Raw genomic sequence first — 26,180 nt, 5'->3', positions numbered from 1 at the left:
TGTCCCTTCCTTACCATAGGATCTATCTATCTGAAGACATAGAGCAAAACCACATGCCCTATAGAAATAATATGAATGTAATGCTTGCTCTGAGCACCTATGTCTGACAGAGAAGGTCCAGAACCTAAGACCGTCCCAACAAAGGAACACAGGTTTCACAATTCATTCTAATAGCAGCATGAGAAGTTGCTTTATACCAGGTCAGCCTGTCTATGTATCACATCCAGTATTCTTTATTGTGACCAGTAGTGCTCCCTCTCCTAGCCCTGCTGCCTGATCCTTTTAACTGGAGGTGCCAGTGATTGAACATAGGACTTTCTGCATGCAAAGCATGCTTTCAATTTTTGAGTTATTGTCCCTCCCTAATAAAAGGTGTTAAGGGCAATTAATGAGGTATTGCAGTTGTGCAGCCTTCTGTTTCATTTCAGCAGGAAATTCTGTGCATGTCCTGATAAAACAGATGGGAGTCAGGAAACAGCAATGGTCTAGTATCGGCATAAGGAAGCCTGAATTTTAGTATTCTTCTTTAACTATTCAAAAACTGAAGGTGACTCTATTTTGAAGAAAATACCAAGAAGAGATTGCTATCAGACAGCTCAAAGAAAGTCCTATGTTATAACTGATTTTAATCTATGATAGAAGTTGTACAGTACAGTGAAACCTCGGGTTACAAATGCTTCAGGTTACAAACTCCGCTAACCCGGATGTAGTACCTCATTTTGAGAACTTTGCCTCGGGATGAGAATGGAAATTGTGCGTTGGTGGCACGGCAGCAGCAGGTGGCTCCATTAGCGAAAGTGCTCCTCAGGTTAAGAATGGTTTGGGGTTTGTAACCAGAGGTACTACTGTATAATCATAAATATCCCCAACAGTAAAGTTAAAGAAATATAGTGTTGTGAGTCAATCTTGGTGGTTGCTTGTTTCCTAAAGTGCTACAGTCCTTTCTGTTGCAATTTAACATGTATTTGGCAAAAATAGGGAGAATAGCATATTGCTTTAGATGGAAAGAAGAAAGTCTGTGTTAAGTGGTCTTCAAACTGATTTCAGAAGTTCTAGAGTTGCATAGACTTTTATCAGAGATTCACTAAGGCAATTAATAATTGCATACAAGTTTTTTGAAAGACAGCTTAATCACCCTCTGCAGTGACCTGCCACAGGGCAGTACTGGGACTTCTAGGGTGCACTCTTAGTAAATCCAACGTTATGATGAAACCAGTGTTTCTGGCTGCCTGCTCATATAAGGCTTTGTGCCTTACAGCCAACCTGCTATGGGCTGCCAGCTCATATGAAAATGTCAGTATACCCTAAAGTGATGTTTCTCAAACTTGGGTCCCCAGCTGTTGTTGGACTACAACTCTCGCCATCCTTGACCACTGGTCCTGCTAGCCAGGGATGATGGGAGTTGTAGCCCAGCAGCCGCTGGGGACCCAAGTTTGAAAAACAATGTCCTTCAGCAAGCTCTAAAGTTCTCTAGAATGTGACAAGACACAGATGTGATCCTTGAAAGGTAAGTGAATGTTGAGTGCTTTCTCTACTTGGGAAGGGCCATAATGCAGAAGGTCCCAGATTCAATCTCCAGGATGCTGTTTCCTTGCAACCTTCAGAGACAGCCTTCCTGGACAGTTTTTGCCTGTTAGCGTAGACAGTACTGAGTTAGTTGGATCAAATGTATCCTATTATATTATGTTCACTGTAGGCCAGGAGTGGGAAGCCTCAGGCACGGGTGGAAGGGTGGCAACTGTGCTTCCTGGGGCTCTCTGTCTGACCCTTGCAACTCTTCTCAGGCCTAATTCCTTCTCCCCAAGTTTTGCTGTACACCCAAATGCTTTTGTGTAATTCAAATGTGACCTTGAACTATGACAATTTATCTTGCTTGCCTGGATAGGATGGGGTGTGAGTATGTGTGACTGTAGAAACCTGGTTTTTGCATGGCTGAAATGTAGACAGTCTGAAAACCGCAAGCCAGCATTATGGAATCAATGTGGTAAATACAAATCAGGTGCCAGCAGAAAAATAGACAAAGTGAGAGCTTTAGACATATGTAATATTTTAAGGAGGGGCCAGAAGTATAAGATAATGGCTTGAGGAATAGTGAAAGAGGCACAGAAATAGAGAAGCCTTTTAAAAATAAGCCGTTTTAAAAACAATCATCCTGTATATTTATGGGGTGCATATGTTTGCCATCATCACAGGCATCTGTGCATGGTTACCAATTTTGGGAAACCAAGAATGGGACATTTATTGAACAAACATTGAAGGAGACATTTAAGGCAAGGCAGTATAGCACAGATGTTCCCGCATTAACCTGTGCATCTGTATTTATGCCTACACTATGCTCCACTGTGATTCCACTCAGCTTCCTCCAAATCTTTTGTGCTTGTGACATTTGCATGTTGGCATTTGTTTCAGGTGGGGCTACTAATTCGTTAAGAGGGTTACAGTTGAACAGTATTTTCTTTATTTAATAAGTGCAGTTCTTTTTCAGGAGGCACTCAAGGGTTTGCAGTACTGGCACCTCTTTCTTTTTCCTTTTTCTTTTTGTTAAAAAGTGTGGCACTTACTGTAACAACTTCATGGTGCGTACCGACACCTATTTTTCTAGGGGGGGGGGAAGCACTGAATAAATGAATAAACTTATTAGAATGGTCCAACTCATTTGATATTAAAGTGCTTCTGATTAGCAAACAAGTTTAGGGTATATTTTTTAAAAAAAATCCTAATCACAAATTGAGATTCTTTGGGAAATGACATGCTCTGAAGTTTTTTATAATGCAAGGGTAAGTAGGTGACTATGTTAAAAATAGAATGATTAAGAATGTGAGGCACATTTCACTGACATTCCCCACTGGAAGATATCAAGTTGGAAACATTAGCTTTATGATTGGAAAACACTACAGAGCACACAATCCAATGTATTTTTAAGTTCTCCAAATCCCTAGTTAGTGACACTTGTCTAAGTTGTCAAAGTTAATGTTACAAATCCTCCAATGGCAATTCTCAAGAAGATTCAGGAAGAAGGCAGGAACCATCTCTTCAGACAAATGTAGATAAAATCTGAGAGTTGGGTGCAGCTCAGGTACAGCTTGAGCTCCATTAGCATAGCAATGAAAGTGGCACTTGCATACCATACCTAATCTCAAATAAAAGCAGTGACATTTTGAATGGAGCAGGAGAGATGTGTTTGGATGATTTACAGATGACTGCTTGTAAGTCAAGAGGACAGTGGGCTGTAATAGAGGAATTCCTACCATCAGCCAAAGGAAAGGTTGGGTTATGGTAAATGTGCACAGTGGGTTGGCAAGTTCTTGGAGCTAAGCAATTAGAGCATGTAACACCTGCCCTGGTTGCTAGTGTTTTTCTGAGTCCAATTAAAGTGTCAGTGATAGCCTGATCCCAAGCAACTTAGGGTTTTAAAGGTTATTTGAAGACCTTCCTGCAGCTATATGAAGCTGCCACAAAGATCCATCAGGTTGGTCAGCACAATAGACAGAAGGATGTTTTATGCTCATTGCCCCATCCTTAGGAAATGCCATTTCATTGGATAAACACCCAACCATTTCTCCAGCTATGTTTAAATGGGCTTCAAAATCTTGTGTGTTTCGGTTCACTTTTAATTTAATTCGTAATATTCTACATTTTCTAAACATTAGTTTTTGCTGTTTTTATGTTTGGTTTATATTGAAATGGAATGTTTACGCTGCTGCTTTCGTTAATTGTGTATTATACATCTGAAAGCAGGCCTGCTTGGGGAATTTTTTAATGTTTGATGTTTTATCGTGTTTTTACTATTCTGCTGGGAGCGGCCCAGAGTGGCTGGGGAAACCCTCCCAGACAGTGGGGTATAATAATAATAATAATAATAATAATAATAATAATAATAATAATTTGTGGGGGCACGTGTAAAATATATTGGGAATACTTTTTCCTTTAAAGACAGTATAGAAAAAGAAATTGAGAGTAAATAAATAACAATAAGCAAAGCACATGCCGCACACATTTCTTATCAATAGAGTTGGTATCCTGCTTACTCAACTTATGTTCCATCATCCAGTAATAAAGTTGCAGCAATGATGCACTTTCTCTTCTGTTTTCACTACCAATAAAGTAATAATAATAATTCATCATCATCATCTTGGTTGGGATGGTGGTAATGATGCTTTCTGTCCTCAATAATACTAGTTCATATGAAAAATATGATTTCATAAATAATTCTAGCAATGGCAAGCAAGTCATTTAGGTAATAGTACACAGCACTAGAGACAATCCATCATGTGCCTTGCAAAATATTTGAAACTTGAAGGTCTTTCTATATAATTCAAAAGCATAGTTACAACTATTTCTGAAGAATCTGCAATGAAGTTACCAGAAAGAATGAATACCTTTACTTTTGATCATTACTTTTCTCTGGGCTAGGTTTTAAAAAGATAACTAAAAACATTGAATGCTAATCCTTTCATCTTCCAACCTGTTGATCTGGCATGATTCCTGTGTGTGAGCCATCTTGCAAAGAAAGTATTTTTTCTTTTAAATAAATAATACAAAGTAACTGCAAACTAAACCATCTGAAAGTTTTCATTATTTCCTTCCAAGCTAGTTTGCAAGGCTACCAGCCAAAGTTTGTAGCAGGTGCTCTTTGTCACTTGCAACTCGAATGGATCTAGGAATACCCATGAGCTGAGGACACAGCATTTTACTTAAAGCCCCTATTTAGATCATTACAGATTGAATACTTTTGCTGAGTTACTGTCCCATACTGCTTCTAGATCAGCAACCTGCCAGTTAGTGAAGTTCATTCCCCAGCGGAATTTATCACAATAGCTTGGTGTGCCAGGAATCATAATCCTTTTTGACATTTCTCTGAAGTTTCATGTCAGACGTGATGTTTCCACACAAGCCAAAAGATTCAGTGCAAGCAGAGTCTGTCAGTCTCTTTTTTCATGCACACATGAAAGGAAGCACACAGTTTATGTGCTGCTTTGGATACCGCTTGTTTGGGGTATTTTTGTTGTTAGTTTGTCTTGTTTCTCAACAAACTAAGTTATCTGAATTTGTAATTAACCCCAAGGATATTACTAGGATATTCAGGTGCAAAAGGAGTGAAATAAAACTAAAACTATCCAGAATTGGATGAATAACAGGTTAGAAATTTTCACCCTGGGCCCTAATATGTTACACATTAACTTCCTATTAGCCATTGTATATTGTACTAATGAGCAGGGACAGGAAATGCATTTTCCCTCTTCTTACATATTCTGAGCTTTTTTGAGGAGGGTGTGGGGACAGGGTGAGTTGTTAGGGAAACTTGAAGGAAATTCCTTTTGGACTAGAACAAATCTTTAATAGAAGTGCATAATGCATAGTACCGGACTGTGTATTTAATATCCAAGGAGGTGTGTTTTTGTTCAGGGCCGTCTTAAGCGCCTCTGACGCCCTGGTGCCGTGGTGCGGCGGAACCCTCCGGCGCCCCTCCCCCCTGTCCCGTTTACCAGCATGACGGGCGGGCAGGTGCAGCGCGGCTGCCGAGGGCGCTGCTGCGCTCCGGGCAGGTGGGCTCAGCGCGGCTGCCGAGGGCGCTGCTGCGCGGAAGAGCGGCCAGCGGGCGGGCTGGCGCCCTGCACGACCCAGCCTGGCCGTAGGGCCGGCCCTGTTTTTGTTGTGACTTCTGCCTTTGTTACCATCATCTTTTGGGGACATCAAATGCTTTTCCCAACTAATTTTGGTGCACATAATCCTTTCTCATTTCTACCGAATTACATGTAATTGTTTTCCAAATGACTCAGTGATGTAGCCTCACCAACCTTGTCCACTTAGCTGTTCATTCATTATTCATTTTTCTTGCATGAAAAAAGGGTTCCTAACAGCTGCTCTAAAGTTATTGTTTTTCTTGGTTCTTATCCCCCCCCAACCTAGGATCCTGGATAGAAAGTAGAATTTTTAGCAGGAGACACTGAAAGCAAAAACCAATGAACAGTAGTTTGGGACAGATAAAGTAAGTTTAGTTGCTGGGCTATGCCATTTCAGACTGCAATGTGGGTGATTTCAGTGATTTCATTTATATCAAAGAAGGCTATGCCCATTCAAAACTAGCATCTCAGAACAGCACCTGTGTTAAACACTTCACCCTGAGGGACTTCCTCTGGTTTTGAAGCTTTCATGTTAGCAGTATTTCCCAAATATAATAAAATACTATCTTATTTGTGAGGTTTGTATTTTCTGTTTACCCTGTAAAAAGATTCTGAGATAAATGCATTTACTATACATTTAATTTCAGTTGCTTCAAAATGTAACTCTACTTTGGGAAAGCACTTGGTCTCAGTAGCACCCAACTTTGTTAAAGGATAAACATCCATGCTAATAAAAGCATTCGTTTTCATTGCCTTTTACCCTTAGAGAGAGAAGATAATTCGAATGAAATAGGCAGATAAAGAGGTAATCTGGGTTTTATTTTATTTTTGTAAGGAAAAGCTTAGCATTTTTATTGGTCTTATATGCACATTCTAAATCCTAATATTAGACTTCACCTCCTGTAAGTTTGTCCTCAAAGCTCATCAAGGGAGATTCAGACGGCTTAATTCATATGCCATTAATTTAATGGTTGAGGAAAAGAGAAATTACTGACTTTTCATAACAGATTTGACCCCAAGTCATTTTAACATTTATATTTACTTTTGTCCACCTTTAGACAGACAAGTATAGAGGCAGGTGACACAATTTGGCATGTGTTTGGAAGTGCCCCCCCTCCTTGAACTGTTAAATTGCTTACATTACTTCATTTAATTGGCTTCCTTCTTAATTTATATACTACACTACATTGTGGTATGTCAGATTCACTATAGACAAATCAGTCACTACAGCAGCAAAGACACTAAATATTCCTGAGTTGTCCTAGATGAGACAACCAAAAACCTCTTTGACAAATGAGCAGACACAGCATTGGCTAACTTTTCTTACAACTTTTTTTAAAAAATGAAATTCTAATTCAAGGTGAGTTTTCCTGTATCTTATAGCAGTTTAGGGAGATTTCAAAAGACATGAAGCATTCGTGAAATTTATCTTTAAAAACCTAAAAAGGCACAGTTGTTACTACTAGGCACAAAAAAAAAGTTTCCTACTAATGAGTTTTGATATCCACCCAACGGGCACAACATAAGAGCAAATTTAATTGTTAAAGTGGTGAAAGTAGTGACCAACTGCTGGTGTTGGAAAGGACTCAGAACCTTCATACTGATAGAACTCCTGTAGGAAGTAGTGTTTTCACTTGACTGAAGTTGAGAAGGCATATCTGTGAGTGCATTCCTTGGTGTGTTATAAGTTATCCTAAGGTGTGTTTTTATGACACCTATATAGAACACAAACAGAAGGTTCTAGGTTCCTTTGCTGGTATCTCAGATTTGTTTTTGTTTTTAAGGTTTGGGTAAAATATCTACCTATGATGTGTAGAGCCTCTGTCAGTCATATTCTGCTAGATGTCTTAATGCAAGGCTGCTTCTTATGCAACCTATACTTACATTGATACTTTCCCTATGTATTTGCTCCTATTTTTTGCACCAGCCACTTTACAACCCCCCCCCCAATGTTTTTTTTTCTAAATTTTGTTAGGAGTAATATTCTAAATTTTTCTAAATTTTGTTAGGAGTAATATTAGTGTCTCTCATCTACTTTGATGCAATAGCTTATATCTTGGCATTGGAATTATTACACACCTGTATTTACTTTTGTAAGTCTACATTATATTAATTACTTTCCCCCACTTGGTTACTACATTTTGCTAAATTGATTTTTTGTTTCCTTTGCAGAAATGGTAATGTAGCATTTACAGATAAAATACTGTTTTAATTCTATGTTAAATGTATTGAAGCACTGGAGTAATCTGATGATCATGTTTACAAGCCAATGTATACTTCCATTTGCTCCATAGAATACTGTATATGTGGCTATAGCAATCACTGTTTCCTGATAACTAGTTGTATGCTAGATTGCTTATAGCGAGTTTACTTGTTCAGTTTTCAGTAATGTTGAAAGATATGGTTGGAAGAAATGATTAAGTGTAATGTTTTGTGGGGATAGGGTGCAGTAACTGGTTTTGTAGGAAGGAACTAAAACTAATAGACAACTTGGCAAGTTGTTTGTTTTTGGAGGGTTGTGTGTGTTTTTAAGATGAATAATTACTAATTAGCAAGGACAGTAGATTGAGAACATTTGAAAAGCATTAAGATAACAACAAAATTGAAGATGGCAAGCATGTTATAGCTGATGAAATAGGCTCTGGTCCTGTTTAAACTTGACAGGGTTTATCTTTACAATGAATATGATCAAACTTCATATCATTAGTGCAAATAAATTTGTTTTGCCAAGAACTGCAACATTTACAACACTGACATATTTAAAATAGAATGACTATCTTGTAAGCTTTGCAAAATGCCACATTCAATTTGTGATGACAATGGTAAAAATAATAGTCCTGTGTGAAATGTTTATTGTTAGATCCTAAAACAGCCTGCTGGTTCAGGCCCTTGGTCATTCTAGTGCAGCATTCTATTCAATTATATGTTTGTTCAATTATCTGTATTCTTTCAAATATTATAGCCAGATAACCAGAAAAATGAGTGTTTAGAGAAACAATCAGGTGTCATCTTGTTTTGGCAATGATGGCTCATAACACCACTTTAATTTAGAGCAATGTTGTTGTTGTTGCTGCTGCTGCTTAGTTGTTTAGTCGTGTCCGACTCTTTGTGACCCCATGGACCAGAGCACGCCAGGCACTCCTGTCTTCCACTGCCTCCTGCAGCTTGGTCAAACTCATGTTCGTAGCTTCGAGAACACTATCCAACCATCTCGTCCTCTGTCGTCCCCGTCTCCTAGTGCCCTCCATCTTTCCCAACATCAGGGTCTTTTCCAGGGAGTCTTCTCTTCTCATGAGGTGGCCAAAGTATTGGAGCCTCAGCTTCACGATCTGTCCTTCCAGTGAGCACTCAGGGCTGATTTCCTTCAGAATGGATAGGTATTATCTTCTTGCAGTCCATGGGACTCTCAAGAGTCTCCTCCAGCACCATAATTCAAAAGCATCAATTCTTCGGCGATCAGCCTTCTTTATGGTCCAGCTCTCACTTCTATACATCACTACTGGGAAAACCATAGATTTAACTATACGGACCTTTGTCGGCAAGGTGATATCTCTGCTTTTTAAGATGCTTCTAGGTTTGTCATTGCTTTTCTCCCAAGAAGCAGGCGTCTTATAATTTAATGGAACCCAAGAAAGTAAAATCTCTCACTGTCTCCATTTCTTACCCTTCTGTTTGCCAGGACCAGTGGCCATGATCTTAGTTTTTTTGATGTTGAGCTTCAGACCATATTTTGTGCTCTCTTATTTGACCCTCATTCATAGGTTCTTTAATTCCGCCTCACTTTCTGCCATCAAGGTTGTGCCATCTGCATTTTGGAGTAATACCATAAAATTATATATCAATGGAAAGATAATTTAATGAAGAATGTAATGCAAAAATTTTATGAAGGATTATTTATTACAACATAAATAAAGAGGATATTTGTCAGGTTTTTTTGTTGTTCTTTCATTTAGTGAGTTTGTAAAACGTAGTAAAATTAAAGAAATGGCACAAAGAGTTGACTGGTCACCTAGAAATCGATGTAAAATAGTACTATTAAATGAACAAGGTAGAGTTATGAAGAAATTAGAAGAAAAATGGGTGGAAACTTAACCAAAGGTGTCATTTCTAAATTTTTGAAGACAGATAAGGAGATCAGTCACTACAAAACCAGACTGGTAAAGGAAGGGAAAGGTGCACAACAGAAAGTGATGATAGAAGAATTGAGAGACTGTGCCTACGTTACAGAAGAAAATAATCTGGGTGTATACAAGATGACATGGCACAATGTAATGTGAAGTTGAGTGCAAGAACTGTTCGGTGCAGGCTGTGGGAATATGGTTTAAATGCTAGAATTCCAAGGAAAAAGCCATTGTTCCCTCTCGAACAAAGTTTGAAAAGATTTAACTGGGCTAAAACCCATGTTAACTGGACATCGGAACAATGGGACAGTGTTATTTGGAGTGATGAGACCAAAATCTCCTTGCTTGGTAGTGATTGCATGAAATATGTGAGGAGGAGAATCAGAGAAGATTTACATCCTACTTGCATTACACCTACCATGAAACACCCAGTTAGTGTTATGATCTGGGGTTTTATGGCAGAAAAATGTGTGGGCAGAATTAGCATCATTGGTGGGAATGTAAATGCTGAAAACACATAGCCCAAACCTTAACCCAATCGAAAATCTGTGGAGCCAGTTAAGAAAACTTGTTAGTTAGAAGTGACCCAGCCAAAAAAAAAAAAAACCAAATTAATACAGGCAATAATTCAATCTTAGATTCACATTATTACAGCTGCAGAACTAAAAAACTTGATTCACTCCATAGGAAGGCTAAAGGCTACCCAACTAAGTAATAACTGACATGGTGAGAATTTTTGTATATCTCAATTTTTCTGTGTGTTTCACGTTTATTCTTTGTGACTGCTTTTGTAATAAATAATCCTTTGTAAAAGTTATTGCATTACATTCTTCATTAAATTATCTTTACATTGATATATATTTTTATGGTATTACTCCAAATAAAATTGGTATTATGAGCCATCATTGCCAAAACAATATGACACCTGATTTGCTCCCTAAACACTCCTTTTACTGGTTATTTGGCTATAGCTTTTGATAGAATACAGATAAACAAACTTTGTTGCATGACATTCTTCATTAGATTATCTTTCCATTGATACACAATTTTATGGTATTACTCCAAAACAAAGTGGTGTTATGAGCCATCAAACCTCAGAAATACACATTCTCCAAAAGGTTTCCACAATTTTGGTCACTAGTGTAACATATTATGTGCATGAGTAGGCTTAAACCTCAGCTTCATATGTTCACTCTTCCTCTTCCCTTCTTCCCTGTTTTGCTACATTACAGGGGTCGCCAACCCCCAAGAGACTGCGATCTGCTCTAAGAGTTAAAAACTAGCAGTGATCTACCCCCTTTCATGTCAAAGTTCTTGAGTTTTTTTAGGAAGGAAACCCCCATTTTTAGGGAGGAGGAAAGCCCCATTTTTAGGGGTTCAGGTCAAAGTTGTTGAGCTTCTTTGGGGGGAGGAGGAAAGCAGGGCAAAAATGCTGAGCTTTTTTTAGGGGAGCCAGATAAGAAATTGCAGTGCAAGAGTGAAAACTGGCCATTTGGTATGATCCAGACCATAAGAACTTTTATGTGTGTTTAAAAAGGTTTAATTCCAGGACCTAAGAGCAAAAAAAACAAAAACCACACATGAGCCTGGTCAGAATTGTCTGGTAGATCCCCAAAGATACGGTTTTGTATATATTAAATTTATTAGTTGTCTTATTATTTCAAATTATTGTTTGTGATGTGCACATTCCGGAAGAAAACTGGTTGGTGGAGGTAACAACTCATTTGAAAAGACAAGCAATCTTTTTGTTGATTTAAAACTTCATCAAATGTAAATTTCCAAAGAAAGAAATTTGCATTAGGAAGATATTTCCATGTTTCTACTATATTGAAACCACAGTCAGGATACAGAAGTTGTACATTTTCTTAGGCATGTATGGACTGCTACATGTTCTTTAGTTTCCTTTGGAGTTATGCCATAGTAGATTAATACCAAGTGTCTGTTGGTTGAGTGGGCACAATGTATTTCTGAACTTCACTTTGAAGTTTATCTGTACTTGATGGGGGACTTGTTCACTTGCTTAAGGTGTCATCCATTAATAACTTTGTAACATAGGCATTTATTTTCCATTACTTTGAATTTCTGTTCTGGATAGGCTTGTATGTCAAAAATGTTTCAGACTGAAAGGCACAAAAGACTTGAAGGGTTTTTTTTATTGTTTGTTAGAAAACTGTTATTCACCTGGCACCTTCAAAGGCAACGTGATCTTTCTCCAGGCAACTAAAATACAACTCAGGTCTATACACAACAAGGTTTTCTCAATTTGCTGTGCATAAGTAATGGAAAACACTGTGTTTCACGTTCCTAATGCAGGAGGCACTGAAGGAAAATAACAAGAGAAGAGAGATGGAGGAGAAAATTAAGAGAGCCAAGCTAGCAAAAGAGAAAGCAGAACGTGAGAAACTGGAGCGGCAACAGAAGAAGAAACAACTGATTGACATGAATAAAGGTAAGTAAGCATTTGTAATAGATCTGATCTGGTTAAGACCACTCTCCGTTGTAAAAAAAGACTTAGTTGCTGCATTAAAGGTGGAGAAAGAGAGATAGCATGTCCAGGCATCTTCACCATGTCTAGTTTTTTTTGTTCCTTCTTCCACTGCCATTTCTTACAGTCTTTTCCAAGGCATTTTGTATTGAGTTGTTTTCCTTAGCTACAGTTAAATGTGTGTGTTTTAAAATGGATTTACTTTTTTCTGAAAATCCCTGCTATGTTTTAATTTTTTATTCTACAAACTTCTTTATAATAGAGGGCGTGCAGCAGTTAACATCTCTCTTCTGTGGTTTGAAGGCTTCCCATTATAAATGGATGTGCTCTCAGCAGTGCTTTTTCAAGAGCTGGTTCAGCTGCAAGCCTCACTACAGATTGACAATTGGATATGATAAAGAAAACCTTACGTTAAGCTTTCTGGTTAGCTGAAATGACACTATAATGTGTACATCAGCATTCTGTGAGAATGGGCGCAGGAAGGAAAGGAGAGGAAGAATCAATAGGCCCCTAATATCTGTGCTTTGCAGAGTTCCAAAAGACAGTTGAAATGCATGCTTTATTTTCCATCCCTTTGGGTTCCTGAAACGGAGAAGAGAGATGACACAAATATGAATTAGATTGAACGAGAGATTACTTCACCCTGCAGTTTGCTGTTCTCCCTTCTGTGATCATTTCAGTTCTGTTGTGAGGCAGAGATTAATCCATCCCAATCATAAAACACATAAAAATGCTCAGTGTGTGATTGTGACTTGTCTTTTCTACCCAGTGAGCAAATCTGACAGGATTCAGTTCTAGCGAAAATAACAACATTTCTCTCTTGACAAATCTTATGTAAGATGCCAAGGTGTATTAGTTGGATGGTAGAACAAGCCTTATAATTAGGGTGAATTGAGGCAACAGGACTTCTCAGAATGTGAACCAATTAGATGAGTTTTGGAATAAAAACATTGCACGTTAAAATATCTTTTTTCTATTTTGGAGAAAGGCAGCACCTTAGATTCATAGTCTAATATTGCACAAATGAGCTAGTGGTTTGCTGTTTGACTCCCAAAAAGAGAGAAAAGAATACATGCTACTGCACCCAAGCTTTTATCTAATGCTGTAGCTATTGTTTGTATGATACCTGCCACAAAGCATAGCCCCTTGCTTGTTTTTTACCCTTCCCAATCCTGAAGGCATTTTGACACATCAACTTATTTTATTGAGGAGGAAGAGATAGGTTGGGCCATGGGCTTTTACACCTCCTCCTCCTGAGCCCACCTTTCCTGCTCCACTGTCTTCCAGAATCAGAAGAGATTGAAGCGGGAAAAGCAAAAGGTTACACCCAGCCGTAGCTCAGATAGGGGAAATACATAAGTAGAGGTCGAGTGTGGGCCCTCTTTGTTGCAGGAACTGCCTCATTCGGTGCACACCTAGGAGTACCTGAGAGATGTAGGACTGATTAACATAACTTTCCCTAACTTGTCAGTGTCACTCTGGACATTCCGTGCCTGACAGCGCCATGACACTATATTCAGACCATTTCCAAGTTGTAAATTTTGCTATTTATTTTATTTCCACTTTGAATTCCCCCCCCCACTTTTAATATTTTATTTATTTTGTTTAAAAGTACAAACATAACAGAAGTAAAGAAAACAAATAATCAAAAACTTTAATCTTAAAGCATTACTGGCGGGAGGACAAAATGAATAATGAAGTATTGACTCACACAAAGATTCCCTTTTACAAATTTTACAAACAAGATATTAAAAATAAAAGTATTCTTCACCTGTGAGTTACATCTTTATTGAGGACAATGTTTCTATAAAGTCTTAGATGACATTGAGTGGCTATATTTGTATAAGAAATAAATCCTGTCATATAGCAAAAGCAATTTTAAAAACCCAGTATTCTGAGATCCAACCTTTAGAAATCTTTAGTTCATGACATATATTTTCAAGGCGGACAAGTTGCCAGACTAGATTATCAGCAATCGAAATTATTACGATTGAAGATCTTCCAGGGTTTGGCAATGGAGCTCTGGGTTGCTGTTGTTATTTACATTCCAAGTCCTGTTCTCTTTCCATGTACAGGTTCAAAAGCACAAGTGGAAAGATAGATCAAAAGTTTATTTAGTTATTAAAGAGATTTCAGAAAACACCTTATTCCAAAATTCAACCTTAGGACATCCCGCCACATGTGCTTATATGTGCCAACTGTGTGGCAGCCCTTCTGATGATATACCTAGGTGCACAAACAGCAGCTGTTGCAGAGTAAGGTGCCAGCCATATACTAACATTAAATAAAGCTCTCTAGTTTGAGCTGACAAAGACCTGTGTGGAGGCTTTTTCCATAGAGTATTCCACTGCTTATCATCTATCTGTATGTCCCAATTATTTCCACCATGACTTTTTGACACTGGACCCTAAAGGGGGCATTAATAAAAAATTTGCATAATGTAAAACCAAGTTACTTTACATAATGTGCTATGTTCAAAAGGGGTTAATTGCCTGTTAGCATATTTTTGTCAAAGGACATATAAGAAACGATCTCATTTGGCAATCCAATGGCCAGGGAAAGGATTGAATGATGGTAATAATTTGAAACACTTTTAACAGCCTTCCTGTTAACAAGTGCACATTTGATCTGAATATCTGCTATAGTGAACTATGTGTATAACTCAGCATACATAACAATCTAGTGTGTGTGTGCATGTGCACGCACACCCACACAGCTCTCTCTCTCTCTCTCTCTCTCTCTCTCTCTCTCTCTCTCTCTCTGTGTGTGTGTGTGGAGTGGGGGGAACAGTAAATACACAGCCTTTTAAGAAGAGCAATTTTGATGGCAGTAATTTTGATGCAAATGTTATTTAATGTCTCCATTATATCTGATTACCATGACAATTAAAATTACTTTTTAACTAGCAGTGCAAGGATAAATGGAAGAATGAGCTTCTTCAGTCACAATTAGTATTGATTTAATTGTTTTGAAAGGTATATTAACATTCCCTTAGCACAGATGAAGATAGTGGAATGGAGTTCATTACAGGGGACTGACAACTATCTGGGATGTCAATGTACTTTACTTTTGAAAATACATTTGAATCCCAAAAGCTGAATCACAAGTCACTTAATAAGCTCATATATATTAATATTAACTATGGCATTATTGTTAATAGCTTCCCTGTACTCAAGGTTGGCCCACCCATAAGGCAACAGGATTCACAGGGACAGCAGATCCAGCCTCTCAGGAACAAATTGCCTGCTGCCACCGCCACAGTGACATCAACAGCATTCCTTGGAGGCTGAATGCATGCCTCCTTGGCAACCCCCCTCTCACACCATCTTTATAGTGGCTTCTTAGTGAATAGGAGGTACTGGTGCTCTTTTCCCACCCTTGTTCCTAATGTAGATCTTTACCCAGCCCCCCCAACCCCTTTCATGATCTCAATCTTCACTCACCCCTTGTTCTCTGGCAGGGAGTGGGGGAGGGATAGCACCACTTTTTGCAACATGTTCATGCCTTATTAACAGTCCAGTGCAAAGAAACCCTAGTTATTGCTAAATTTGTTAGTATTGCTTTCAGCTTACAGATACATACAACTGATACACCCCATTACCACAGTATTAGAAGACAGAAGAGACAATGTTCACAGCATGAACTTTAGTTTTACCAGGCACCTAAACCATTTGTAAATAATTATCTGATTCTAAGATGCCTAGACATCACTTGTTTTTCCTATACTTCTCTACTTTACACCTGATAATTAGTAGTAGAATGCACAAATGGACTCCATAGGTGGGGTGTAGTGTTGGCTGTCACAGAAACACAAGTGGATATCATTATTAAAAAATTGTGTTGTTGTTTAGTCGTTTAGTCGTGCCCGACTCTTCGTGACCCCATGGACCATAGCACGCCAGGCACTCCTGTCTTGCACTGCCTCCCGTAGTTTGGTCAAACTCATGTTCGTAGCTTCGAGGACACTGTCCAACCATCTTGTCCTCTGTCGTCCCCTTCTCCTAGTGCCCTCAATCTTTCCCAACATCAGGGTCTTTTCCAAGGATTCTTCTCTTCTCATGAGGTGGCCAAAGTATTGGAGCCTCAGCTTCACGATCTGTCCTTCCAGGGAGCACTCAGGGCTGATTTCCTTAAGAATTGATAGGTTTGATCTTCTAGCAGTCCATGGGACTCTCAAGAGTCTCCTCCAGCACCATAATTCAAAAGCATCAATTCTTCGGCGATCAGCCTTCTTTATGGTCCAGCTCTCACTTCCATACATCACTACTGGGAAAACCATAGCTTTAACTATACGAACCTTTGTCGGCAAGGTGATGTCTCTGCTTTTTAAGATGCTGTCTAGGTTTGTCATTGCTTTTCTCCCAAGAAGCAGGCGTCTTTTAATTTCGTGACTGCTGTCACCATCTGCAGTGATCAAGGAGCCCAAGAAAGTAAAATCTCTCACTGCCTCCATTTCTTCCCCTTCTATTTGCCAGGAGGTGATGGGACCAGTGGCCATGATCTTGGTTTTTTTGATGTTGAGCTTCAGACCATAATTTGCGCTCTCCTCTTTCACCCTCATTAAAAGGTTCTTTAATTCCTCCTCACTTTCTGCCATCAAGGTTGTGTCATCTGCATATCTGAGGTTGTTGATATTTCTTCCGGCAATCTTAATTCCGGCTTGGGATTCATCTAGTCCAGCCTTTCGCATGATGAATTCTGCATATAAGTTAAATAAGCAGGGAGACAATATACAACCTTGTCGTACTCCTTTCCCAATTTTGAACCAATCAGTTGTTCCATATCCAGTTCTAACTGTAGCTTCTTGTCCCACATAGAGATTTCTCAGGAGACAGATGAGGTGATCAGGCACTCCCATTTCTTTAAGAACTTGCCATAGTTTGCTGTGGTCGACACAGTCAAAGGCTTTTGCATAGTCAATGAAGCAGAAGTAGATGTTTTTCTGGAACTCTCTAGCTTTCTCCATAATCCAGCGCATGTTTGCTATTTGGTCTCTGGTTCCTCTGCCCTTTCGAAATCCAGCTTGCACTTCTGGGAGTTCTCGGTCCACATACTGCCTAAGCCTGCCTTGTAGAATTTTAAGCATAACCTTGCTAGCGTGTAAAATGAGTGCAATTGTGCGGTAGTTGGAGCATTCTTTGGCACTGCCCTTCTTTGGAATTGGGATGTAGACTGATCTTCTCCAATCCTCTGGCCATTAATCCTCCATTAAAAAATTGTATACCATCCTTTATCTGAAGATCACATCCAAACATAAAAATAAAAAATGAAAATACAAACTACACAATAAAACAAAAGCAAAACAAATGAATAATGCCCCCCTCACCACCACATTTAAAAGGCCATGGAATGTTCAATCAGCCAAAGGCTTGGTTAAAGAGAAGTGTTTTCTCCTGGTGCCTAAATATATGTAATGAAGGCGCCAGGTGAGCCTTCATGGGGAGAGCAATCCACAAATGTGTTCTTCAACTGATAAGTGGCTCATTGGACTGTGTCTTTCAAGAAGAACAACTGAGAGAGAACAGTATAGCAGGCATAGAACCATTATGGACACAACATTGTTTTGTGCCCCTAACCTTGCCTTCACTTCAGCCTTCTTGCAGTAGTTTCTCTCTTCTTGTGCCACATGTTAGTCTGGATTGCACAGGTTGGTGTGTGGGTATCTGATGGTTCCATTTCTGTGTATGGAATTAGCCTTAAATTTTTTTTAGGTTTTGTGCAATTTTGTGATCCTACACAGGATCATGTACAACTTGTAAAGTCTTGTCATTGTAAGGAAGCAGTAGGCCGTAGATTGCATCTTTATTGAACCATAGGTGTTACTTCCACACACTTTATAGTACAGATGCTATAGTTAAGTCCCTTTGCTTATTTCTGTCTGCTTAGCTTTCATTCAGAGTGCTCCTGAGAGAGCTACTCATCAGCTCCTGAAGGCATCCTGGGACACCTGTTTCATGTTCACCTCCCTTTCTTCCCTTGCAACTTGACAGTAAAGTGCCAGTTACTCTCTCTGCACAGAAATACTTTCATAAGTCCACAAGATGCCACAAAGAGCTTTCACTAAATGGGGGAAACGTATCTATCGGCTGTATCTTTCTTCACTTTTTGAAACTTCTTTGTTGGATGAGTTGAGCTATACTTGCACACATTTGAACACAGGCACTTGCACCAGGATCTCGAGAAGCTTCCTGTATTTGCTCCCTGTCTGGGACTGCAACAAAAATGAGTTTGTGTGATTTGGTTTAGTGGGACACATTAAACTGGCACTGTAAACTAAACAGTAATGAAAGTTACAATGTCACTTATGGCATGCAAGGCAGAGTTGTGCTTCATTTAAAAAAAATGTTACAGAATGCATCAAACTCAAAGAAAGGTAAGGTAATAATTCCATCTGTTGGCTTACATTACCACTTTTTTATAAATGAAAAGAAAAAAAGAGAACTTTGAGCAGTATCAGAGAGAAAGCCACAAGTGACAATTGCAATTTGGAACTACACAGATTTATTCTATTTAAAAAATAGACTCAACAGCTTTTGACAATGATTTCAGTAGATTTCAACTTGATTGTATCAATTTGATATCTTTAATAGAATATCTGCAGCTTTCTCTTCATCAGTCTAGGAATTCCTTATATTACTTAAGCAGAGATTCCTTAATTACTGAATTATGTGCTGTAAGAATGTGTGGTCAGTTTTATTAATGCGAAGAGAAGAAAAATATTGGGAAGTCTTTATCCATGGATTTAAAATTCCTGTATTCTAACTTATCTACATTGGAATTTGCTTATTATAATATAAAAAGTAGAGTGGTGAACTCTACCAATGTATAGCAGTAGACTGAGTTATTTTTCTCAACCTACTTTAGAAGATGTGTTCATTATGAAAATCTGCACCTGAAATGTTATTATCCATTCATATTTTTACTTCTGCTAAATTAATATGGTTGATTCCGCAAGTGTTTTTGGATGTTGCACATCTTCTGAAAGCAGCCCAGTGTACGAATATGGTATTTTCATCTGCTTATTTTATATTGCAAAACGTAAAGCTGTTGTCCTAGAAAATACTTAAATCTAAATATAAGAACAATTCAAAGTGGCATAAACAAACAAACAAACAAACAAACAAACAATGCTTCAGGAATGCAAGCCTGCATCTTATTTTCAATCTCCAGGGAAACTAGGCAAATAAACTTGGCTACTTTATATGCTAAATGCTAGTTAACTGTTTTTTAAAGAAACAAATGAATTATTCCTTCATTGTTGTAATGCTATCCAAAGTTCAAAGAATGATTTTCAATGAGTTTTTGAAGGGTAAACACAGTCCAAAGGTTATATAGCAGGGTGTTTTGTTTTGTTTTGTTTTTTGTCATGAGACCTACATTTAACCTTGGCCAATTCTTCATGCCTGCATACCAGTGGCAACTGTGGCATGTGGCAGTATAGGGGTGTGTCCAGTACACACTCTTGCATACCCCGCCTTCACACAAAAGGCATATTGAGCCTTCGGCATACACACAGGCATGCATCCCTCCTCAGCTAATTCATGCAGATCAGCTGAGTGGGGTGCTGTAAATTTCTCTCTGCTCATCAAATGAGCAATCTGCTGGCTGAGGAGATGGGACAGTTTGCATCTCCAACAGGGGACTGGGCTATGCCCATCCTAGCAAGGTGCCTTTGCAGCCAATATCGGAGAGGACTAGAAAAAAATATATCTGGGGACCAGATCAGATTCCTGAAGTGGGAGTTAGACACCCCTGTTATATACCACGTGAAATAAGTTTTGGTTAGCTTTTTTGTGGCTTCCATTCCTGTGCATTAAGACGGTTTACCTAACGAGACAGGAATATTGTGTGCCACTGAAAATCTAGTTTACCCCTGTGGCGCTGCAGGATTCAAGCTGCCCATTTTCCAGACATGGTCATAAATATGAATATCCTGCTATTACAAGAATCACAATGGACCCATGTAAAGTGGTCCTTAAGAGCTTTTCACATATGGTGTAAAAACATTGCAAATAGAGACACTAAGTTTAGGGTTGCATGAAAATAATCTAATCTCTTTTAGAGGGTTTGCATGCAGCAGCTTTGTTCTTATTGCTGCCAATAGTGCTTTAAAGTGGCTGTTTTTTCAGTGTGCTCCTGCAGGGTTAAGAGAGGATAAGCCACAGAGCTCTCGGAATCAGAAGAAATCAAGATCATACAAAGGATATTGGTCCTGAAGCCCCAAAAACAAAATAATTGGCAAAGATGACTGAACACACATTCTCTATGGTGCCCTAGTCTCAATGGAGGCTGTTGTTCTAAAAGGCACAGATAAGAAAGGGAAGTCTGTTCTTAGACAGTAACCCCAAGGTTGTAAATGGGTCCATGATGAAACTAGCCTTTATTATGTCATTGTAAGTATGGTAATGAAATTATGCACAGAAAAGCAAGTATGGGGACCCAGTGTGAGTTCCAGTATCCAGTCTGTTCCTCAAGTTATTTAATGGGGGCATGGTAGTCTTTGAAGGAAGATCAGGCAAGTAACACTAAAAGGATGCAAGCACTGTGATGATGAGCTTGTTTTTCTTAAGCTTGTTGAACTATAACATAGATATAATGCAAACATATTTCTGAAAACAAATTGGCTATCTCTCAGAATTTGTATTAGATTATGAAAGTAGATGAGACAAGCTCCCACAGCTGTTGAAAATAAAGTGTTTAGAATTGGACAACAGGGTTTGCCCTTCACTCCTCAGTCATTTGGCAGGGAAATTGCAGGGAGAAATAACATGTCCCCACCCCCACAATTTCCTGCATAAAAATAGGAAACCAATTGGACTCTTTTGTTGAATTAAACACATAAAGGCTTATAGTAACAGGGTACTGTTACAGGGACACGGGTGGCGTGGTGGGTTAAACCACTGAGCCTAGGGCTTGCCGATCAGAAAGTCGGTGGTTCGAATCCCTGCAACGGGGTGAGCTCCCGTTGCTCGGTCCCAGCTCCTGCCAACCTAGCAGTTCGAAAGCACGTCAAAGTGCAAGTAGATAAATAGGTACGGCTACAGCGGGAAGGTAAACGGCGTTTCAGTGTGCTGCTCTGGTTCACCAGAAGCGGCTTTGTCATACTGGCCACATGACATGGAAGCTGCACGCCGGCTCCCTCGGCCAATAACGTGAGATGAGCACGCAACCCCAGAGTTGGTCACAACTGGACTAATGATTAGGGGTCCCTTTACTTTTACCTTTACCCTTTCAACCATAAACTCTCAGGTGATTGAAGAAACATTACCACCAACAGAAAAGCATGATGGTCTTGTTGTAGTCAAATACAGTCTAGTAATGGTTGAGTTGGAATAAAATAAACAAACCAGAACTCTCACATGGGTAGGCAAACTAAGGCCCGGGGGCTGGATCTGGACCAATCGCCTTCTAAATCTGGCCCAAGGACAGTCCGGGAATCAGTGTGCTTTTACATGAGTAGAATGTGTCCTTTCATTTAAAATGCATCTCTGGCTTATTTGTCGGGCGTAGGAATTTGTTCTCCCCCCAAAAAAATAATAATATTGTACAGCTTTTACCACTCTTTTGTTGACTATGAGGGCCACTCCATTTCTTCTACGGGATTCTTGCCCACAGTAGTAGAGATGATGGTCAGCCAAACTGAATTTGCCCATTCTGTCCATTTTAGTTCACTGATGCCCAGGATGTCAATATTTATTCTTGCCATCTCATTTTTGACAATATCCAGCTTACCAAGGTTCGTGGTTCTTACATTCCAGGTTCCTATACAATATTTTTCTTTACAGCATTGGACTTTCCTTTCGCTTCCAGGCATATCCGCAACTGAGCGACCTTTCGGCTTTGGCCCATCCGCTTCCTCAGCTCTGAATCTACTTGTACTTGTCCTCCGCTCTTCCTTAGTAGCATGTTGGACGCCTTCTGACCTGAGGGGCTCATCTTCCAGTGTCATAACTTTTATATGCCTGTTGTCTTTGTCCATGGAGTTTTCTTGGCAGTGATACTGGAGTGGCTTGCCGGTTCGTTCTCCAGGTGGATCATGTTTAGTCAAAACTCTCCACTATGACCTATCCATCTTGGGTGGCCCTGCACGGCATAGCTCATAGCTTCTCTGAGTTGTCAAGCCCCTTCACCACGGCAATGCAGTGATCCATATTGAAATACTGCCCCTTAATGAGACCATACATAGATTCACAAAATGTTTAGGGGTATGCGTCCCCTAAAACCACTGTTTTCAAGTAGCTAACTTGGTGCAGTAGTGCTGAACGGCTTTGCTGTAGTTTGCAGAGGACTTCCTTCCTATGAGGTTGCTAGTGTCATGTATTACATAATTAAGAAGCTACTGCATGACTATCCATTGCTTCCATCTATTTGGGCAATTATGTCAAGACCCTAATCAAGAAATGGTACAAGAACACGATGGAAGCATGTAGAAAAGAGTACAAACAAAGAGTGCAACCAAATGATTTCATAAGGCCCTAAAGATGATCCCTTGTAGATGAAGCATTTTCTCTGTGGGTATGGAGTAGAGGAGTACTTGACCATGAATTGGCTTCCTGAAAGGAGATGACAAATACCAAAAGCTACAAATCACTTTTAACCTTTCTGCCATTTAAATGTGCACACACATACACACACACAAAATATGGGGAAAATAATGCTCCAGTACTAGCTCAGTCTTGTTCATACCAAACTTTGTAAAGTTGTTAAGAAAAGTGTATGAACAAAATTAGGACAGATTGCCATTTTCTAAAAATAGCAATGCTTTCCCAGTGTATTTAAAGTCATTTGGGGGATTTTTCAGAAGTACTTACCAGGTGTCAAATTAAATGTAGCCCAAGGCTAGCAGCTGTTGGGTGGTGATGTCATTTTTTTCAGTGCCAATGCATGCTGTTGTCATTATCATCTTGAAAAAGAGAAGCAGATAAAGTACAGTAAAAGAAGTATAATGGACAGCATACAATTTGAGATGCAAGCATAAAAAGTGTTGATACATGGGTTAAAAATTACAAACAGTTTCTGCAATATTTTGGTTAATTCTATATTGTGTCTAAAAATTTCACACCACTTAACTTATATATATATTAAAAGCTCAAAAATATTATGAGTACAGTTTCATGCCCAGTAGTGGTTAGCTAGTAGTGATTAGACCTGGGAGGCTGGCTTCAAATCCCTGTTCAGCCATGAAAGTAACTGGGTGACCTTGCACCAGTCACAGTCTCTCAGCTTAATTTACCTCACATAGTTGATTAAAGGGAGAGGAAGAGAACCATATATGCCACCTAGAGATCCTTGGGTAAAAGGTGGGATATGAATTTATTTATTATGTCACACCTTTGGACACAATGGTAGCTGATCTACTGGGCCAGTGAAGGTGCTTCCCTCCCCCTGTCTCTCTGTGTGTGTGTGTGTGTGTGTGTGTGTGTGTACGTACACACACACATACCATTTCTTATTGGACCACAGCATTTTCTTTCAGCTGGTAAATCTGGATCCATTAACTAATAATCACCAGATGAAACCTGTTCGAACACAGCAAAATGGCACGTTCTTAAAGAAATTGGAGTGCCTGATCATCTCATCTGTCTCTTGAGAAATCTCTATGTGGGACAAGAAGCTACAGTTAGAACTGGACATGGAATAACTGATTGGTTCAAAATTGGCGAAGGAGTATGGCAAGGCAGTATATTGTCTCCCTGCTTATTTAACTTATATGCAGAATTCATCATGCGAAAGGCTGGACTGGATGAATCCCAAGCCAGAATTAAGATTGCCGGAAGAAATATCAACAACTTCAGATATGCTGATGACAAAACCTTGATGGCAGAAAGTGAGGAGGAATTAAATAACCTTTAAATGAGGGTGAAAGAGGAGAGCGCAAAATATGGTTTGAAGCTCAATATCCAAAAAACTAAAGTCATGGCCACTGGTCCCATCACCTCCTGGAAAGTAGAAGGGGAAGAAATGAAGGCAGTGAGGTATTTTACTTTTTGGGGTTCCATGATCACTGCAGATGGTGACAGCAGTCATGAAATTAAGAGACGCCTGCTTCTTGGGAGAAAAGCAATGACAAATCTAGACAGCATCTTAAAAAGCAGAGACATCACTTTGCTGACAAAGGTCTGCATAGTTAAAGCTATGGTTTTCCCAGTAGTGATTATGGAAGTGGGAGCTGGACTATAAAAAAGGCTGATCGCTGAAGAATTGATGCTTTTGAATTATGGTGCTGGAGGAGACTCTTGAGAGTCCCATGGACTGCAAGAAGATGAAACCTATCCATTCTGATGGAAATCAGCCCTGAGTGCTGATTGGAAGGACAGATCCTGAAGCTGAGGCTCCAATACTTTGGCCACATCATGAGAAGAGAAGACTCCTTGGAAAAGACCCTGATGTTGGGAAAGATTGAGGGCACAAGGAGAAGGGGACGACAGAGGACGAGATGGTTGGACAGTGTTCTCAAAGCCACCAACATGAGTTTGACCAAACTGTGGGAGGCAGTGGAAGACAGGAGTGCCTGTCATGCTCTGGTCCATGGGGTCACGAAGAGTCGGACACGACTAAACGACTAAACAACAACAACAATGCCTGCACCACCTATACTCATGCAGCAGGAAATAACCCCTCCCACCATGCCAAAGCCAGAAAGAGGGAGCACCCCACCCTGTCATGGGTGTGCTGAGCTGGAACCACTGCTTTCTGTGATTCCAGGAGGGGACAGTTCCAGTTCTGAGGGCCAGCTGGAGGTTCCCTCACTATGAGAAGTGAGGCTACAGGGAACCAGACGAGGCCTTTTTGGTAGTTTTGCCTACCCTGTGGAACACCTTCCCATCAGATGTCAATAAAATAAACACCTGACTTTTAGAAGACATCTGAAGGCAGCCCTGTTTAGGGAAGTTTCTAATGTTTGATGTTTTACTATGTTTGATGGTTTAATTTGTTGGAAGCCATCCAGAGTGGCTAGGGCAACCAAGTCAGATGGGCGGCATATAAATAATAAGTTGTTGAAATTAATCCTCAACAAATCTAGCTGTTGAGGTAACCCTTATAATTCAGTTCTCAAGGCACATTTATGAATGCTTCCTTGATAAATGTCATCACCAAAACCTCAGGTAAGCATCTGTGTTCAATGCAAAGGTATTATGATCTCCTTTGCGGTTAACCCTGGAAGTATTATGATTACTATTTGAAACAGTGATAACTGAAAAGGCCTCTTAATTCAGTAACTAAGTCAAAATCAGCAGTAAGTATTACAGTCAGACTATATAAATATATTATTTTACAAGTTCCTGTTTTTATGTAGTTCCCAGTCTTTCACTAGAATCCAAAAGTGCTAGCTCTTTTTTCCTGGAATACTAAGTCTTTTAATTCAAGCAGTAGTAATGAAGAAAAGAAAGTTGGCTGAGGCATATTCCAAGGCTCATTGGCTTAAATAACCTCTTGCCAAAATTTTACTGTTCTTCAACACAGGGGGCACTTAGGGTCTCTGCAAGAGACATTTAATGGGCCATCTTGAAGAACAATACTTTTGAGAAAATGTGCCATCATACTTTTGGTATATCTAAAAAGATAAAGGTAAAAGACCCCTGACAGTTAAGTCCAGTCGCGAAGGACTCTGGGGTTGTGACCCTGTTACGTCTTCCAAACTAAGTTTGGAAGCCTACTGTGCCAGATGAGCACTTTCTTCGGTCTCCACCTTTAACAGCCTGTTCTGTTCATGCACAAATTGCTAAAAACTATCACTGGGTGCATAGCAGAGCGGAGTCTTTTACATCTCTAAATTGGCTGAGTTGCGTAGCTGAGAACTGGGAAATGCCACTTTAAGAGAACAACATTTAGCAGCAAGGTTTAGTGGTGATGCAACCAGCTTATAAAAGTGCTTCTAGCATTTAGCCCTCAGTCCATTTTTCCCCTTTGCTTCTAAATTATACTGAAAGACATTTGAGGCATTAAATA

General features: G+C 39.5%; 1 protein-coding gene across 7 annotated transcripts in view; it reads left to right on the top strand.

The window, feature by feature from the left end:
* The window catches only part of DIAPH2 (diaphanous related formin 2), a 352,029-nt gene that overhangs the window by 234,485 nt on the left and 91,364 nt on the right, over nucleotides 1-26,180 (top strand). For all 7 annotated transcript variants that reach the window (XM_060270211.1, XM_060270210.1, XM_060270208.1 and 4 more), the window contains one exon: nucleotides 12,059-12,194. In XM_060270211.1, the coding sequence (XP_060126194.1) occupies nucleotides 12,059-12,194 (136 nt within the window). The remainder of the gene's footprint in view (nucleotides 1-12,058; nucleotides 12,195-26,180) is intronic.

This window comes from Zootoca vivipara, chromosome Z (genome assembly GCF_963506605.1).
Source record: "Zootoca vivipara chromosome Z, rZooViv1.1, whole genome shotgun sequence".
NCBI classification, from domain to species: domain Eukaryota; kingdom Metazoa; phylum Chordata; class Lepidosauria; order Squamata; family Lacertidae; genus Zootoca; species Zootoca vivipara.
This window is presented reverse-complemented; position numbering and strand designations above follow the sequence as displayed.